This window comes from Paramormyrops kingsleyae, chromosome 1, assembly GCF_048594095.1.
Source record: "Paramormyrops kingsleyae isolate MSU_618 chromosome 1, PKINGS_0.4, whole genome shotgun sequence".
In the NCBI taxonomy this organism is placed as follows: Eukaryota; Metazoa; Chordata; class Actinopteri; order Osteoglossiformes; family Mormyridae; genus Paramormyrops; species Paramormyrops kingsleyae.
In genome coordinates this window covers 76642293-76658310 of record NC_132797.1, presented here as the reverse complement: position 1 = coordinate 76658310, position 16018 = coordinate 76642293, and the positions used below count along the sequence as shown (strand labels likewise).

The following is a 16018-nucleotide window of genomic DNA, read 5'->3' as shown; positions in this document are numbered from 1 at the left end:
TCTCATTCGGTCCCTGCCCACGTCATTCTGCTTTATGAGTCACTGCCTATCCCTGTGAGGCAAGATTCCCTGTAGCATGTATTCCTGTATCAGCTTGTTTAGTCATGACATATAGACATTTGGATGTCGCGTCCGGGGGTCATATTCGGGATATTCTAAAACGCTTAATGTGAAAAAGCCTCATGTGATTTAATGTATCAAAATAGCGACCAATATCTGGCCATAATGACTTTCACCTGACAAAAAAAATCAAAACCGAAACGCTAGGAATATGGACTTTAACTTACGTTAAGCGTTTCCCCCTCCATTGGCGCCCATTATAAGGAAAAGGCGACTTAATTTATCAAAATAGATACCAATAATCACCAAATTCCTGACACGTCTGTCCATAAAGACTTTCACCTGACAAAAAGTCAAAACCGAAATACTAGGAATATGGACTTTAACTTACGTTAAGCGTTTCCCCCTCCATTGGCGCCCATTATAAGGAAAAGGCGACTTAATTTATCAAAATAGATACCAATAATCACCAAATTCCTGACACGTCTGTCCATAAAGACTTTCACCTGACAAAAAGTCAAAACCGAAATACTAGGAATATGGACTTTAACTTACATTAAGCATTTTCCCCTCCATTACTGGTCGCTATTTTGGTACATTAAACCACATTAAGCTTTTTCACATGATTAAGCGTTTTAGAATGTCCCGAATATCAATGAGTCAACCGACTCTCACCAAATACACTTCGGAAAACCGAATATATATCAATGTGAAAAATTTATTGTGAAATGTAGGCTAATTCGAATTAAGTAACCATATAAAGTAATATTTTTATTATTTACAAATAAAAGGACACTAGCCCCGATTCCATCTTTCGTTTTCTTCCTTCAAAACAAACAAACAAAAAAGCCCGCAGGTAAATAGTTTGCAGAAATGCCCGCCGGAAGCACATGAGCTATATATATAGGATACTGTCTCGGTGTTCATTACTACTCCTTAAGTTGCCGAAGTCGTCCAAGCTTCCGAATATATAGGATATTGTCTCGGTGTTCATTACTACTCCTTAAGTTCCTGAAGTCGTCCAAGCTTCCGAATAGGCTACATTCTGCGAAAAAAGGTGAACATATTTGTGTGTCTCGAGGGAAAATGATTTACAAAGGCATTTTATTGGGCGTTGACACTACTATATTGTTGTTATTATTATTGTTATTAGTAGTAGCCTAGTAGTAGTAGTGTGGTGGTGGTGGCAGCGATGTTTTTCTTTGTGTTTTTTTCCGTTTTTTAGTTATGGTCAGTCCCGTTGTCACTTTTGGGGTTTTGGGGTTTATTGGAATAGCCTACTTTATGTTTCTTTAAGTTAGAAACTTCCAATTAATTGTTTTCGCTTTACTTCTTAAGTCTTCACTGAGTGGATACTTAGGCCTAATACATTTTTTAAAATGGTTTGAAAGTTAGTGCATTACATAATTATAGGGTAATTAGGCTATTCTCAGGCTGTTGTTATTAAAATGAAAAACTTCTGTAATAGTCGTTGTCGATAAAATTTCTCATTCAGTAAAAAAATCTTCCCGTGTGAAATACGTTTTCCACTCCTGCCGAAGAAGCCAAGTTGTCCTGTAGTAGTATTTTCGGATAAAATTAGATTTAAAGAGAAAAAAACAACAGTGGGTCTAACGAGACTTACGGTCGAACGGTCATTTCAGCATCGCGATGCGAAATTAAAGCTGATGGATTTGACGGTTTTTGTGAATCGAATTTATTCCAAGGCGAATTTCAATCAACTTTCAAATGTCAAAACAGGTAAAGCGTATTCATTAATCGATTTATAATTCGAAAGTGAAAGGCAACCCGTGTGTCGTCACGGGTTTAGTTTTCCTGGTTGCTTTAATTACTTCCGTAAATGAAAGCGATTTCATTCCATTTTATATCATTTTTATGTATCTAAGACAGGGGAAGGGCGTACTTTGTATCCCGTTATATTTTCTTGATTTTCTTTTCTAATCTCACCGTTGTCGTGTTCTCTGTAGGTTTACACGGACAGATGATGGAGTTTCAGTTTGTTCTGCTCGGGGTGGAGCAGGCTCTTGACACGAAGGACGTGGAGGCCCTAGCATTCCTGTGCAGTGACCTGCTCCGCAGGGACCTGCGCGGAGTTACCGCGGCCTGCGAGCTCTTCTCCATGCTGCAGAAGGAAGACCTCCTGTCCGCAGAGGATCCTTCTCTTTTGACAGAGCTGCTTACCATTTGCGGACATATCAAATTAATCCGTGAACATCGACTGCCTCCTGCCTCCAGTAATGTAACCTCCTACAGGTACCGGTTTCTTAGGGCCGATTTATATTTGACGCTCAGAACACATACGTGTACGCATCACGACTGCCACGCGTTTTCTGCGTTTATTCAACGCGTCGTAGGTGCGCCTACGCGAAGTTAACGCGACGCGTACGAGTGGCAGTACGGTCACCTTTTGTTGCGGGACTATGTGTTTATATACGGTAGTTAATACTAAAGTAATATCTGTTTTTTTAAGAACGAATGGCCGGAAGAACTGTATATTTAAATATTCAAGAAAGAACATATTGCGAGCACCATTGTATCTACAGCATCTTCAAAATTTAATTGTAGTTTAAGTTTCTAAGAAAGCATCAACCATGTGTATGAAGTACAATGAGACTCTAACTTGAAATTCTAACTTGCATATATACTGTCATCAGGGGCCCTTGGGGTGCAGGGGGCCCGTGGGGCCCCTAGCCCAAAACAATTTGCAACCCTTATCAACAATGTATTTTCGTTTGTCTATTTTAGAGGGCCTACATTCTTTGATCCTCTGCCTACAAGGGCCCCTGACCCTATAGGGCCTCTGATGGAAACATGGAGGGAGGGCGTTTGGCTGCCAAGGGCCCTTGAATTGTGGTGGTTGTGGTGGTGGTGCTGGTGGTGGTGGTGGTGGGAGGGGGCCCTCGCGAACGTTTTGCCCAGGGGCCCATACAACCCATAATCCGTCCCTGACTTTCATAAGCAATGTTATTTTTCAATACATTAACAATATTTATAAATCTTGATGATAAAATTCGCAGAGAGCGCGGGGTTTACGTTTAGCTAGAACATTTAAATTGTTATAGGAAACATAACTTAGCAAGCTGTGCAATTTTTATGACCGCCATTTTCTGGATTATCTAGTATATGTTTAACAGGTTGAAGTTTACCACCGCTATACTTTTGTATGAGCTGCGGTCTTCACACCATTCCTCATCATTTTCATCTTTGCTGTTTAAATCACTCGTGAATAGACATGTTTGTGGGAAATTAATTTATTTCCAACTATTTTTTTTCTTTACAAATACTGCAATACTTCTTGCAGAGACTGATATTTTCCAGTGTCGTGCAGTCTAATTACGAAATACTAACTGCTACAAGATGTCTAACAACATACAATACAGCATTCAACATGGGGTAGTAAAGTGATGAGTGGCAGAGCGAAGCACGACGTGGAGCAGTGGGTAGAATACGGAGAATGCAGCAGCAGTATTAAAAAACTAGTAACTCGAGCGTACATCATTTCATGTCACAACCCCATACAAAAACAGTGAGACCAGAAACGAAGGAGCCGACCAAGATGGATTTCTCGCACTGCCCCTGATGGACATGACCTTAAATCATCCAGATAGACGTAAACTATCACAGTCAGCCACCGAACATCATCTTCAAACATTAAGCAACGGAGCGAGTCTAGCCTCGTTATTTATTAATTAAACATATAACATAATGTTCGACACATTTCAGAAAGATGCTGTTTGAACTATCAGAAGAAATCACACAGGAGGACCTTAAGAGCATCAAGTTTCTGCTGCAAAAAAACCTTCCTCGGAGTAGACTGGATGAAACCACTGTAAGTGAATAATGGTCAAACCAGACTGCCCCGTCTGCCAAAACGGGGCAGCGTGTGTTTGTTAGGAGGGAGAAAACACTGCATGAAATATTGAGCCCTTTATTGTTACAGACGATGTTTAAACTGCTGCTGGAGATGGAGAAGGCAGACGAGCTTAGCCATAGCAACTTGGAAACACTGGAGAAAGTTGTCGGGAAGATTAATCCCAAACTGAAAAGCAAAATAAGCCATTATATGAAGACTCAGGGTAAGTTGTAGAGGGGCACTGTAGAATCTTTCGCAAATTGTGACTCATGCTGAGGTGTACAGTGGAGGCCAATTTTGAAGAAGCCAACAATGTCATAAAGTGTTAATATTAAGCATCATTAAAATAAATCTAACCGGCTAATTGTATGTAATGATTCCATGCTAAAATAACCTTTTTTGAGAAGCTGTGGTGTGCATGTTTTTTAATTGATTGTTTGCAGGGGTCCTTATCTATATAATTTGCCTATGCGCTTACCACAGGTTTGGCAGGTATTAAAATCACGGTTTGACCACCTACCCCTCACCCATGAAGGTCATGACATTTATTCCTGGCCACGGGGCTGCCACACGTGTGTGTCCTTGTTTGTGACACATCCATGTCTTGCAGGTACCCATTCTCAGGAGACTGGTGAGAGCAGGACAGAGAGTGTGAAGCTGTCTATGCCTGAGCAGAGTTTGCCTACTGAACAGGTTGTTTATATGAATGCACATCCCTCTCTATAGCCCAGTTTTTTATGAATACTTCACCAGTTTTTGTTGCCATTTTACTTTCATGGTCATATACAACCATGTATTTTTTTCCTCTTCAGAGTCCTCTTGTCTCTCACATCAGCCATACTCCAGGTATGTTTAATTTGCCTGATTCTTCCTTATTAGCAAAGCAAGTGCGAGTCAGCTTCAGACATCTCAAGTGTAAGTTAAACTTCAGAATGTTACTTGTCGGCAAAGAACAACCTTGCTGTGTTCAGCAGTCATGCAGGAGCTCATATGTGGCCCAGTGGAGACTGAATTCAGATCGTTATCCTTCAGCTTATCTCAGGTACCTGGAGCTTCCCCTGCCGCCCCTCTCTCTCTCTCTCTCTCTCTCTCTCTTGGTGCATTCTGGGAGTGTGATTGAGGGCGCGTGTGGGGTGAGAGGGCATCTGTTTGGGGATTTTCTTTTTGCGCTCGTGACATACAGCTTGTTTTTTTTTCTTTTCTTACCGGCTTTGAAATAACTGTTTGGTTTGTGTCAGTATCATTGTCTTTGACGGTTTTTGAGGTCGGGTGCTGGGATGCCCTCCACCCCCGACGCGGGTCCACCGTCCCTCTCACTCTGTCACCGGGTCAGGTGTGTGCCTGATCCCGGGATAGTTGTGGAGGACGTGTTTGAAGGGGTTGGGGAATTTTTCCGCTTCGTGTATGAACAAAGCCGTGGTTATTTTTGTTACTGTGGAAACTTTTGTTCAGCGCCTGATCGAGCAGGGAGTCAGGATAAGTGGAAGTCTTCTCCTGGTTCCTCTGCTGGTTGCACCGGCAACGAGAGTCATGATATCGAGTGTTCCACTGTTTATAATCATGCATGTGTCACTAATGCTAATGTGAAACAGCTGGATGAGTCTTTCACTCAAGAAAACAAAGCACAGGAAAAGCTGAACTATTTAGCCGAGCACAGGAGCCTTTCAGTTTGAAAGTAGTCTGTAAAACCCGAAGTAGGTCAAAGTGTTCTCCCTGACATGGATTATCTGGTCACCCTAGTAGTGTCTTTTAGGAGACAGGTGCTTATGTTTTTAAGCGAGCCCAGCTTGGATGTTTCTTTTAGGGTGATGTTTGCGGGGAGAGCTTATATGCTTTATGCGAATATGGGGAGTATGAAGTGTTTTGAATGTGGGGATATAGGGTTGGGAGTGGTGAGAGACCAGGGCCTAGCTCTGTACCTGCGCCTCCTGCAGTTGTGGATGCACCTGAGCCCAGTCTGGGGGAGCTACAGGTTGAGGCTGGTTGTGCACAGGAGGGGGCTGGGGATGGTCACAGTGATAAGTCTGTGGTGACTGCACAAAGTAGTGAGAGTGTGCAGGATAGTGTGGGTGGTGCGGTGTTTGTCGGGGAGGTTCGGGGGGCTCGTGAGTGTGTGCTGGAGGACGGTGGAGCTGGTGACAGGTGTTGGTAGAGATGAGGTTCAGGGTGAGGTGACTGATGTTTCTGTTATTGAAGGCGGATCTGGGGATGATGCAGAGGATGTGGACGGTGATGCTTTTTCGGACGTTTTGGATTTTGCGTCTCAGGGTAGAGATGATGCGAGCGTGTATTCTCTCCAGAAGGTTAATGATTTCTTAGGTGACACTTACGGTAAGCCCTCTGACGTGTCTGACGTTTTTCCAGATATGAGTAAACTTGAGGCTACGATAGTGAGAATGGTGAAAACTGCAACGTGTGATGAGTTGACTCAGAAAACGAGGTTTCAAATTAAGAAGATTTTGACCAGGATACGAAAGGGGAAAAGCCCCTGCTTTATGTTTGGGGTTGGAATGAGTGTGTTGCTGACCCTTTTTTTCCCCTCTCATCTGTTCCTTTCTGCTCATTTGTTTTCTCTTTTATCTATTTTTCTATGGAGTGTATTAAGGTTATCTGCATGGGACCTTGTCGATAGACCAAGAGAAGGCATTCGACAGGGTTGACCACGGCTACCTTTTCAGTGTGTGAAAGTGTCTTTGTCTCTCTCTCTCTTTCTCTCTCTCACACGCCTTAAAAAGCCAGAAAGAGTCAGCTTGTCTCCTTCAGTCATAGATGATTGTTCTGTCTTGCAGGCATCCAGCTGTTGCAACCGCCAAAGTAACTCCAATGGTGAGTCCTGATTTTTAAAGGTGAAGCAAAATCATGTCACCCTAACTACATTCACTTATTTGTCATTCATGTGCTGGTTGCGTGTGTGTAAGTTTGCATGATTTGAGGGCGGTGTACAGCTCAGCGGGCTAAAGGCTGATTTATATGTCTGCATCGAACCGATGCCATAAGTATGGCACAGCCGCGTACCCTACGGCACAGCCGCGTACCCGACGGCACAGCCGCGTACCCTACGGCACAGCCGCGTACCTTACAGCACAGCCGCGTACCCTACGGCACAGCCTGACAGGCGCCTCCCCTGAAATGTAACTGCAAATCGTGACGATACAGACTGCAGCAGCTGTCATTGGTCTGCTTCGTAGCATCACACTTCCTCCTGTACAAAACCTTCTTGTTGCTTGTTTCCAGCTGAGGGTTTTTTTACCTTGTTGTTTAGCTTGTTGCCGGCCAGCTGTTTTTGCAATGGCTGCAGCCATTCATGCTGTTAAAAAAACACGGCTGCAGCCAGTTATGCTAAGGCTGCACGATATTAGAAAATTTCACATATCGCAGTGTGATTTATTTATTGATTTTTTTGTGTTAAATATTATGATATTCATAAACCAAAAATGAGTGATTTAAACGGCAAGGATGGGGACGTATGCAGAGCTCATGCAAAAGCAGCAGCAAACTCTTAAAAGTATGCTAGATAATTTTGAAAGAATAATTAAAATCGCAAAGCTTGCTAAGTTTTGTTTCCTGTTAGAGTAAAAATGTTTTAGTAAAACTTAAAGCCACCGCACTTAGCCAAGTAGGGTTTTGACAGTGTAATTGCAGAGCGACACAGAAACACCAGTGCACCATTAAAAGGCTTGCAGTGGTACGGGCCACTTGCACTGGCTATGGTGCAGAAGCTTAAATCAGTCTTAACCCTCTGTGCCGGAGATCAGAAGGTCACCGGTTTTACGGTTTGACCCACGGCCTCAGCAGCATGTTAACATGTCCGAATAATTCTATTGTATAAGAAATAAACAAATGGATGTCAGGAGGTTTATCCTGGATGCTGGAACCACGTCTGTAGAACATGTAACATATTCAGATATGCTGCTTCTTGAATGTAATGTAGGGTGCAGGCTCCTGACAAGGCCTTGTGCCCTCCAGCCCTCAGCGGGAACGTTTCTGAGGATGAGTGAATGTAAGGGATTTGACTTTGTCCTGCTCTTAGATGGTGGACCTGCGGAAACACTAAGCAGTACAAACCCGCTTCGCGCGGAGGCATCTGACTCTACAGGTGAGCTCTGCCTGCCGTCGACTCGACATGCCACCTGTTCTCCTGTCCTCCCGCAGTGGCACCCTCGTGTCACTCTGCTGCTTCCTAAGTGTATAGCCAGCTGCTTCTTCATTCTGCTATACCTGAGAAAATAAACTTTGCTGTCCTCCAGTAGACCATAAGCCAGAAGCCCTAGACACACCCTTGGATGACCAGGTATTGCTCCCTGTTCCTCTGGTACAGAATTTTATATTCTTATGATTGAAGGGACTCAAAGTCATGTGGTATAAGAATATGTGACCAGTAAGTTTGAATGTTTTACACTGTATTGTGTTGTACACTTTCAACTGTTTCTCTAAAGGCCTTGGGTGTATATGAGATGAAGGGAGAGAAAAGGGGATTCTGTTTAATCATAAACAACTATGACTTCTCAAACTCACAACCAAGTCTAAACATTAGGGAAGGAACACACAAAGATGCGAGTAAGTGCTGATTCCAAATTGGATTTGAAGGACAAAATGTAAATGATTAAAAACGACAAGCATATAAGACAAACATCTACCTGCTTTCCAGAGAACCTGGAGGATGTGTTTCGTTGGCTTGGATTTGAAACATCGGTTGAGCATGACTGCAGCCACGAAAAGATCCTGTCCCTGCTGCAGAGCCTGAGAGACAAAGACCACACCCTCATGGATGTTCTGGTGTGCTGTGTGCTCAGCCACGGCCAGCTGGGGGCCGTCTACGGGGTGGACGGGAGAGTGGTACCGCTCAAGGATCTGACAGAGCCTTTCTCAGGCAGCCGGTGCCCTACGCTAAGGGACAAGCCCAAGTTATTCTTTGTGCAGGCATGTCAAGATAAGCCGAGGCAGACGTGTGCATCTGTCCAGGCCGACGGAGACGTTGACAGTGACGCCAGAGTGCCCAAGGACTCCCTCCATGATGCGGCAGACATCCTGTTAGGCATGTCCTCTGTGCCCTACTCCCTTTCGTACAGAGACGGGAAACAGGGAACCTGGTATATCCAGTCTCTTTGCCGAAATCTGCTGCAGCTGGTACCCAGGTCAGTGCCCCAGCACCCTTGCAGAATATATTTCTGATTTTCCTGAATCAGAATTTCCATTTCCATGTTGCAAGAGTTGGCTGCAAAAATGACAGTGAATGCACGTTTATATGCATGAACTTGAGAAATGCTGAAAAGTGGTTCACCATTTTAGTGTGCTAGGACTCCTACTTTTCTCATTCTCCAGAACTGTGTAACACACCTTCTTGATTTTGTAAAGAGCAAATAGCTAAGGCATAAAATAAACGTGTGGTTCCTTTGGTCTGGCGGAACTGAAGATTCTACAAGAGCTACCATCATATGTGTATATGTCAATTTCGGTTAAGCGGTGTTTTCTATCTTTAATCCAAATATACATCCACAGGAAAATATCATATAAACTATTGTTTTGTAGTTCAACAGCTTTGCTTTTTGTAATATATTTGAAAATACAGCATTTGATAATCTGGAATGCAAAAGGCAGCAGTGAGCTCATCCTTTTTTCTTTTTTGGCCAGAGAGGCAGACCTGCTCTCCATCCTGACAGAGGTCAACAACGACGTCAGCAAAATGTCCGATCAGACAGGCACCAAAAGGCAGATACCCCAGCCCGCATTTTCACTACGTAAGAAGGTTGTCTTCCCTGTACCAAAGGCACCAGCCCCTTCGCTGAGCAAGTGAAGAGTCCGACATTAAATCAGCGTATCTCAAGAATACAGCAACGCACAGAATGTTATTGTGTCTGACTTTATTTAAAAAAAATAAAATTTTATTAAAATATTTCTACTTAAGATTCTTTGCTTCAACTGTAGCAGAAAAACAACATATCAGACCAAGGGAGTTTGTCTTTTTTTGAACTGAAAGTCCAGGAAATGAGCAGACATAGAAAATCCTCAATTTGTTCATTCAGCATCAGAAAGTGCATTAGAAAGTGGTTCTGGGGCTCTGATGAAAGGGGATGAGATCCAGCAGGGTCCACCCTCAGTCCACAGGCAGAACCAGAGTCTTGGTCAGTGTGTACCTGGGCTCAGGCATCTGCTTGAAGTCCGGGTAGCTTCTGAGGCCTACCTCCCGATTCACTATGGTCAATATTTCCAGGATGGTTTTTTCCCTACCAACAAAGAAAATGCAGACATGTAATAAGAACAAGGCGGCCGTCCCTCCCCCCACATTTCCTGCAGCCCAGCCCACACACCTTCGGCAGCCTTCCATCAGCTGCTTACACAGCTCCTGTATATAGATGGAGCCATAGCGGACATGGCGGAATGACTGGAAATCCGCCACAGTAGCCATGCCCAGCAGGAAGTCGGAGTCATCCGGGATTTGCAGGGTGTCCCTGCTGCAGATTCCGTCGTCGCCCCCATCGCCATCAGCCTGGATATACGTGCCCATCTGCTTGCTCTTGCCCTGACAGGCCTGGATGAAGAACATTTTGGGCTTGCCTGCTAAGGAGGGGCAGTTGCTGCCTTTGAACGGCTGGGTGATTTTCTGGATGAGGATCGGCTGGCCATCCGTGCCAAAGACGGAGCCTTTCTCGCCGTGCGAGAGGATACAGCAGACAAAGGCGTCCTTGGAGCTGTGGTCCGATGTTCCAAATCGATTCACAGTGTTCAGAATTTCTGTCGCAGTCAAATCCTGGTATTTCTGCACCTCAAAATGCAGCCAGCTGAAGACTGATGATAGGTTGTCTAAAGTCAAAGGGACAGAGTGGGAAGTTAGTGAATTCAGATACCCGTTTTGCTCTGGAGAGTTTCTGCCAGCAATTTCAAAACATTATACCTATCAGGGCATATTTTGTGGAAAAAAATTTGGTTGGGGCAGACAACTAAAATGCTTGTATGTTCAGTGTTTCCCCTACCATTATATTAGGGGGTCCAACGACACCTCCCGTCCCCCCGTTGAAGGTCAAGTTAATTTTACTTTCTATATAGCGCCAGATCACAACAGAAGTCATTTAAGGTTACCTTTCCTATAGAACAGGTCTATACATTGTCCTTTTATTAAACAAACTAAATAGCTTTATCTTATTTACACAACAGCTTGTCATATTTGTCTCTACACGGTCACAGGTTTACAATTCTCCTCTGCTCTCTGTGTCACGTATGGCGGAGCTCCGCCCTGATGCGCGCACACAGACACATGCTCACCGACCAGCGGACAGAGTGTGTGCCTTGGAAAATATGTCACGCCAACCACCCGAAAAGCAGACAAAAATATACCACAGTGACAAAAGCTGCAGACTTTGTGGATAATTGTCATAGAAATAAATGTTCTGATGTTTAGTTCAGTTGTTATATTGACTGCTGGTATTAAAAGAAACACATGAACACCATGAATCCTGTCGGTGTCTGTCTGCCCCCCCCCCACAAAAAAAAACTGTAAACCTAGAGGAAACACTGATGTGATGATTATTACACTCATAAAATACATATAAGATCAGGCTTTTGTTTGAGTATTCAAGCTTTTCATTGACATTCACCTATTTAGCTAACTGAATATCTAGGGTACTCCTCATTCAGGAATGACATGTTCATGTATTTCTCCAGGAGGCAAAATGTACACATTTCAGGCATAAAACTGTGTACAAGCCAATAGAAATTTACCAGTTGAGTATGAACCAATCTGCATTTTGGAAACGCGTAATAGCATTACACGCCCGTCTTCATCTGAACATTCCCTTCACTTAAGAGCAGGTGTGCACACAACCTGGAGGACACCCTCTTTACATTGTGTAGCCCTCACCAGCGTCCTTATCTGTACCATTACGGTTTCCCAGCTGACTGGCCTTCGCAAATTTATAGTTGTTGATGATGAGACAGTATCCACGTGGACGATGAGTCATGTTATAACAGTCCTGTAACATCAGAGGATGAATGTAGAGCACAGTAGTACAGATTTTACATGGTAAAAAACATGCAACAACAAATTTGCAAATAACTTGTGGTTGTCATCATACTGAGGCAAATTTACCTTCTCTAGGTCTGTTCTGCCAGGTCCCGTATCTGCGAAAAGACTCATTCCTCCCTCACTACTGACTGGACTCATAGCTGGCAGAAAGAGGAAAGATTTAATGTACCACATATAGCTTTATAATAACTGACGACATGGTAAAAAGATCTTATGTTTCAGGCACAGGCAAGAGAAACACAAGGCAAATCAAAGAATAAGATCTCAAGATTGGTGCATTGGTATTGCATCTTCTCATGATTTTTGTTATATGACTCAGATAAACTTACTAGAGGAAGGTGACTCTTGGACAGATGGTACAATCTGAAACGGGAAACATGCTCCTTAAAAAAAAAAAAATTTATACACACACACACACACACACATATACACACACACACACACACACACATATATACACACACACACACACACACACACACACACACACACACACACACACATACATATATATATACACATATATACACATATACATATATACACACACACACACACACACACATATATACAAAAATAAAGAATAAAAAGGTAAAATGTGCTGTCAAAATATGCATATAAACTAAAACAAAAAGCATCTGAATTTCAATGTGACTTTCATAATTACCATGGTTTCAGGCACTGAGGTCATACTTGTATTGCCAACTGTAAATGAGAAGCGATGCAATTAGTTAAGTCTTAAAAAAGGTCCACTGCAGGGTAAGGCGTTTTGATCCACATAATAAAAGTCTGAATTCTGCTATAATTACCATCCCTGCCCGCTACATACTCCTTAACCCGGAAGCACAGCTCTGGTTGACAGTTTTCAAGCAAACTCTCAAGATCCTTAAAGTTGTTGTCACCCAACAGCTCCTGTTTCTCCATCTCTATCAACACGTCAAGGAAGCTCTGCAGGGATGTAGGAAAGAGAGAAGTAATGCTAATCTGATCTGCCTTACAAGTCATATTTACAGCACATGGCCTGTAAAGACAGGAAATAGGTCAAATCAAAACTCACCTTACAAGATTTGACCTGGGGAATCTTCAACAGGAACTTTATAGCCTCAAGATTGTCTTCAGACACATCTTCCGACACCTCATACAGTAGCTTTCTAAAAAGATAATTCCTATTCACTTTCTTTTTCTCCAGAGATTTCATTTCTCATTTTGATACACAGATTATCAAAACATTACCTGTAGGAGGAGATCAGACAGCCAGAGTCCCCTTGCATCCGAAGAGTATCCTGAGTTATCTTTTGAGATGTTCCGAGGACTTTGAGCAGGTCATATCGTTTGATAGTGTACAGCAGCTCCCCCACAATGGAGACATCTTCCAAGAGCCCTTGTTCTTCTAACCTCAAGAAGAGGTCCCGACCATCGTGGACGCCTTCCATTTTTTTCCTTTGAATGTGGTCTTTGCACAGGAATTTGAGTGCATCAATCTCGTTGGAGTCGAGTTCTTCGCTGATATTGTGCAGCAAGATATTGATATCCATGTTCTTCCAGTAGCTTGAATTACAGGTCTAGTTAAAATAAAAGAGAAACACTGCCGGTTATCGTACAGAAGAAAAATATACCCATACATATTCAGTCGCATTCCTAATCGAGTGTTTTTATTGTTGGATGAGCAATACTTAAAACATATACCATTAAAGCACAACATTTTGGTAATACCGTACAAAAACTTCGGTATGAGACTTACATTGTATTGGACAAGGGACTCGAAAGCCGAGGTGGTTTTAGATTAGGTTGTAATAAAGACTTCCGGGTATGAAGTTTGTCAAAATAAACCATAAAGCAAGCTGTTAACCATAAAACGACTGCTTCCTGTTTTTACCAAAACCTTGAAGTTATCTTCTCCCTGTTGGTGTAATGTTTTCCTTAGGGATATCGTCGGCTACAATTATCTATCGCATGAAACGCATAAATAGAATAAAGTCATGCTGTTTTCCCCGGTTTCATTTTCGAGATCTATGACGATTGGAAAATTTCCTCAAGAGAGCGATTCCTATTGGCTGTTTGAAACACCTCTCATAACATCTCGACGTCGTCGTTGTTACGCAGCGCATGGTAGTAACGCGCATCCTACCTTCTCCAAATAACCGATAATTAAAACAACAAAGATACTACCAAAAATCTTCTCATTGCGAATAAAGGAACCTTTTATGCAGATGTGGAAAGAAAATTAGTTAATTTATTCATTATTGTAACGGATTATTTTTTTGAGAATTATGCTCCAAGTATTATCAATGTCAATAATCACATTTCGTTACTTTCTAGTCAGAGTCAGTTACAGAGCAGAAATATATGGGAAAAAAGGTGAAAGGGTAACATGACAAAGTACTCCCACCAGTCGCGATAACTTACATTCAGCTGGCAAGCGGGAGCGTGGAGGATTAATCCACTAAACCTAGAGTAAGACTTTGCGCTCCCCGGCACGTCTGAGGAGCAGCGCTCTGTCGAGAACTGCCCGCACGCCGCGGGAGCGCGCACAGCTGACGTGGAAGCTAAGGGCAGTCCTGTTTTTCTGTCCTGTTCCTCAGTTACGATAATTATCCAGAGCCTGTAGTTTTATGAGCGTAAAGAGGAAACAGCAAATGTCGGGTGTCAAAGTTGGTAAAATAAATCGCCGTTTGATTACTGCATCGTTTTGATGTGTCATTTCTGATTATAGCTGTCAAGTAATGCATCCTCTGTGTTTCTGACAAAAATATGAACAGATAATTTAATCTGAATGTGTCTAAAAAAAAACACGTTAATGGGGGAGAGCTAATGATAGGTAAGCCAAAAAATCGCCAAATTTGTGCTGGTGACACCATTTTATCCTAAAGTTTATGAAAAACTAGAGTAATAATAAGAATAGGCTACAGGGGAATGGATAAGATCAAAAGACGCACCTGGTCGCATTTAAGGTTTTATTTCTCAAATCAAAAAGGGACAACGGCAACGTAATGCAGTGCGAAATCTGCATACCGAAGACTGTCTAGTCGGCGCCATGTAAGAATATTGAGGTACGATGACTGCAGCCTTATTATAATTAATTAATAGCTACCTCGTAACGCCTCCAAAATTTAAGTCATGGCAATGATAAACTTTGATTAAAGCTTGTTATTGCTAGCTTTGCTGTCTAATCCAATAAATGGGAGTGATTAATTGACGGTTGCTTAAATTAATAACAAGGATGGGCACTGAGCCAGTCATTGTAACGATACATTAAAAAATTAAGCGGGCATGATTATCACATTCGGTCAAGTGCAATATGGTTAAACTTGTATACATATTTATTACAATATAGATTTGGAAAATATAAACTGTTACCTTGTCCGAATAACAGTGGGTGACACGGACGAAGTTGATTGTTTATCACATGACGAGGACTTTCAAGAGTTGAATTGGGTACCTTTCATGCATGAGCTGCTGCACTCATTTCCACGTAGCAGAAAAGTCAGAAGTTCAGCACAGGCTTTACCTGCTTCTGCAGCATGTGAGCATCTCTTCAGTTACATGCTGGCCATTTATTTACTAAAAAGAGAACTAGATGCTAGTGCTGCCCACTTTGGAAACCATTTCCTTCTTAACCTGAATAGTAAGTTCAGGGAATAATACTTTCAGAACCTGTTCGTTAACATTCTGTACCATTCTCCCTTACTGAATGTACATTTTGTTTGTTGATTTGCTTATTCTAAGGAACCCAGGGGGTGTTGGTGGCGTTCGTGTTGGGGTGTCTGGGGGGTGTTTTTCATAAATTCAGTTTTATTTTAATGAAAATTTGTATATTCTTATTGTAATTGTATACTTTTTCAACTAATAAATTTTTTTGCAAAAAATTCAAGCATATAGCGTGTGTGAATTTAGTCACTCGTTGACATCTTAATTTTAATGCATTTTATTTAGGAAAAAAAAGATATTTAAATCCTTGTCCTTTTGTGCATTTTATGTAAACAATCTTTCACATACACATTATAATATATATATATATATATATATATATATATATATATATATATATATATATATATATATAATCTCCATTCATCCATCCATCA

At 42.2% G+C, this 16018-nt stretch overlaps 2 protein-coding genes across 7 annotated transcripts; one reads left to right on the top strand and one right to left on the bottom strand.

Annotated features, from left to right (window-relative positions):
• Nucleotides 1-962: 962 nt before the first annotated feature.
• On the top strand, nt 963-9806 carry casp10 (caspase 10, apoptosis-related cysteine peptidase). 4 transcript variants are annotated; one of them, XM_023842579.2, is made up of 13 exons: nt 963-1117; nt 2028-2313; nt 3784-3889; nt 4001-4136; nt 4524-4606; nt 4726-4759; nt 4885-4955; nt 6703-6739; nt 7944-8009; nt 8161-8204; nt 8350-8470; nt 8562-9048; nt 9545-9806. In XM_023842579.2, the coding sequence occupies exons 2-13, from the start codon at nt 2042-2044 to the stop codon at nt 9705-9707; spliced, it is 1620 nt and encodes a 539-aa protein (XP_023698347.1). In that variant the 5' UTR covers nt 963-1117; nt 2028-2041; the 3' UTR covers nt 9708-9806. The 4 variants fall into 4 exon arrangements, with proteins under 4 accessions (XP_023698347.1, XP_023698346.1, XP_023698345.1 ...); XM_023842578.2 differs by lacking the exon at nt 963-1117 and adding an exon at nt 1217-1800 and having other exon boundaries at nt 8164-8204; XM_023842577.2 differs by lacking the exon at nt 963-1117 and adding an exon at nt 1219-1800 and having other exon boundaries at nt 4888-4955.
• On the bottom strand, nt 9758-14519 carry LOC111859672 (caspase-8-like). 3 transcript variants are annotated; one of them, XM_023842582.2, is made up of 10 exons: nt 14340-14519; nt 13167-13495; nt 12991-13084; nt 12743-12881; nt 12601-12638; nt 12263-12296; nt 11997-12073; nt 11769-11880; nt 10222-10714; nt 9758-10137 (listed from the first exon to the last, which is right to left on the bottom strand). In XM_023842582.2, exons 2-10 carry the CDS (start codon nt 13466-13468, stop codon nt 10008-10010), a joined length of 1419 nt encoding a protein of 472 aa, XP_023698350.2. In that variant the 5' UTR covers nt 13469-13495; nt 14340-14519; the 3' UTR covers nt 9758-10007. The 3 variants fall into 3 exon arrangements, with proteins under 3 accessions (XP_023698350.2, XP_023698351.2, XP_023698349.2); XM_023842583.2 differs by lacking the exon at nt 14340-14519 and adding an exon at nt 13675-13977 and having other exon boundaries at nt 11787-11880; XM_023842581.2 differs by lacking the exon at nt 14340-14519 and adding an exon at nt 13675-13976.
• Between the last annotated feature and the right edge of the window lie 1499 nt (nt 14520-16018).